This window comes from Lacerta agilis, chromosome 15 (assembly GCF_009819535.1).
Source record: "Lacerta agilis isolate rLacAgi1 chromosome 15, rLacAgi1.pri, whole genome shotgun sequence".
Lineage (NCBI taxonomy): Eukaryota > Metazoa > Chordata > Lepidosauria > Squamata > Lacertidae > Lacerta > Lacerta agilis.
The window spans coordinates 28,955,470-28,958,110 of record NC_046326.1 but is presented as its reverse complement, the minus strand read 5'-3'; the positions used below and the strand labels follow the sequence as shown (position 1 = coordinate 28,958,110).

Sequence of the window (2,641 nt, the reverse complement as noted above, 5' to 3'; positions counted from 1 at the left end):
CATAATGAAAATGAAGAAAATATAATACCAACCGACCGAAATACTGCACCAAGGAAAATATAAATCCTATTATCTGAACTGTATGGAGAGCCAAATTATTGGAGTGTACTTTGCACACATGCACTTACTGTTATCAGAGAAACATAACTATAGCGTTGGAAGGGGACCCCAAGGGTCATGTAGTCCAACTCCCAGCAATGCAGATAGGCTTTCCCATATTTTGCATTTCCTCTGTACTTGACACTTTGAAAGCTACAATCCTCCAAGGTCATGCAATCTCCCAACTTGCACCGTGTGACTTACTTCTGAGTAAACATGCATAGGCATACTCTGCAAAAGCTGTTTTGTACAACTTGTGGAAGGAGCCAAGTAAGTGCTTGAGATAACACAAGCCACACATTAATTGCTTCATATATGCGGTCAGAAATGTTTTTAAGATGAGGATGCTACATTTATATTACACAAAATAATGGAAATAATACTTGACACAGCATGATTCTATGCATGTCTCCTGCTATTCCAGTTCTTAAAATGTGACTGCTGCCCTGCATTTGATACAAAAATTGCTTTGGTCCTAAAATACACAAAAACCACATTAAAAAACCTGTGCTTAAGTCAGCAGCCCATTAACACTTTGTATAAAAGGGAATGCTTTTTTAATGTAAAGGCAACCTGTAGAGCAAAGCAGCAAGGCATTTGATATAAAAAAGGGGATAAAATTGGGAAATTGCATAGGACATCTACTTCTTCATAGTGGAAAATGTTCATTGTCTGCAAAATTGACTGCTAACGTTTGGTAGCGGGTAAGCAAATAAAGAGTAATCCAGAATGTACTTTGGTAATAACTCTTTGATAAGCCCCCTTGGAGTCTTACACAGGTAATAATGCAAAGTTTCTGGCGTCACTGGCTTATACCACGATTGCCGTTCCGGGAACTGCACAAAAGAAGGCGCCCGAACCCTTCCCAGCACGTAATTGGCATCCTCGTTTAGTCTTTCGTAGGAGCCAATGAAATCGTACCTGACGGCGCAGGGCTGGCACAGGTTGTAGATGGGCATCCAGTGCTCGTTCATCCTTTCCACGTCTTCATCTAAGAGGTACTGGATGAATTCGGAGAAGGTGACGTCGTCTCCGGCGCTCTGCCCAGGGTTTTTCCTGTACCGTTTCACTATTTCCACGCCATACCTTAACTGGTATTCTTTGATCTCCCCGAATTTATTTCTGTAAGCGGACAGCAGCCTCTCCATCGGGTCCCGGACGAAGACGAACTTGAAGTAGTGCTTGAGGCGGTAGCGGATCTCGTCGGGCTTCATGTCGCTGAGGAAAACCAGGTCCCTCCGGTGGTCCATCTTCAGCTGGGTGTTCACGTTCTCCAGGGTGCCGCCCAGCACCTTCAGGATGCGCTTCCAGTTGGAGCAGGCCACCTTGGGCACGTAGCAGTACAGGAAGCGGTGCTTGTCGCTCACCAGGAGGTGCTTGAGCACCACCCGCCGCTGCGCTGCCGAGAGCTCCCACACACTGCGAGGGGCGCCCGCTTGCCCGCACGCGGCGCGGATGGTCCGGTTGCGGATGTCGCGTATCACCTGCGCAGCCACATCCTCCTCCTCCTCCTTGGCCACCCCGAGGCTGCCGCCACGCCTTGCCGGGAGCTCTCCGTGGGCAGGGTGCAGAGGCAGGGGCTTCACCTCCGCCAGGATGCCCTTCTCGATCATCAGGAGCAGGCTGCTCGATGCCACGATCACACCAAACATCAGCATGGAAGGCAGGAGCTGGCGGGGGCTGCTGCTCCGCGGTCGGGCCCTGGGAGTGGCCCCCGCGGGCGCTGAGGGGCATGGAGACATGGCCTGCTGCGTGGCCTCGGGCCAGAGGGGCTGTTTGATGGGCTGGGCCAGCCCTGCCGGCAACTGCCTGCTTCGTTTCTTTTCGCAGATGGGCTGGAGCTGCAGCTGTCAGCCTGCCCTGGCAGCTCAAGGATGGCAGGACCTGCCCTCTGCAGCTCTGCCTCCCTCTTCTGTGTCTCCCAGGAGCTCTGGAGGTGGGTGCTGGGCGAGGAGAGCCAGTGCTGCTGCCAGAGGGGGAACCCCTCAAAGTTAGCCTTGCAAACTGGAAACGCGAGGGTTAATACCACAGAGCAGCCTTTCCCAAACTTGCTTCCTCTCCCCACCAGGAAGCAGATGTTGCCCATCGTCTCTGACCAGTGGGGCCAGCGCTGGGAATGCTGGGAGCTGTAGTCCAACAAGCCTCCGAGTGGCGGAAAGGGGTGGGCGGTTTGGGAAGTGGCCTCACTGGCCACAGTCTGGAGGAAAAGCTGTCTGCAGTATCGCTGGATGCCTTTAATCTCATTTTGAAAAGAGATCTATCCATATTCTGCAAAAAAAACAAACCTCACCCCAATCTTTATACAGTACTATACTATACTGAAATATTCAAACGTTTCTTTGTCCTTGATTGCCGTCCTCTCCTGTTAAACCAGGGTGGTGTGCCGCTTCCTTTGAGAACCCCTGCTTTACTCTTATTACGCCAGGATTCAACATTTAAACTCCATTGTTTCTGGCAGCTAGTAGCTTTAATTCTCGCTGCTTTTAATAGGAAGGAGAGCAGATCATTGTTAAATGATCTCTGGCTCTGGGTGACTTTAATT

General features: G+C 50.6%; 1 protein-coding gene across 1 annotated transcript; it reads right to left on the bottom strand.

Annotated features, from left to right (window-relative positions):
- Positions 1-451: 451 nt before the first annotated feature.
- CHST14 (carbohydrate sulfotransferase 14) lies at positions 452-1,895 on the bottom strand. The gene has a single exon (XM_033172226.1). It carries the CDS (start codon positions 1,839-1,841, stop codon positions 765-767), a length of 1,077 nt encoding a protein of 358 aa, XP_033028117.1. The 5' UTR covers positions 1,842-1,895; the 3' UTR covers positions 452-764.
- Positions 1,896-2,641: the final 746 nt, after the last annotated feature.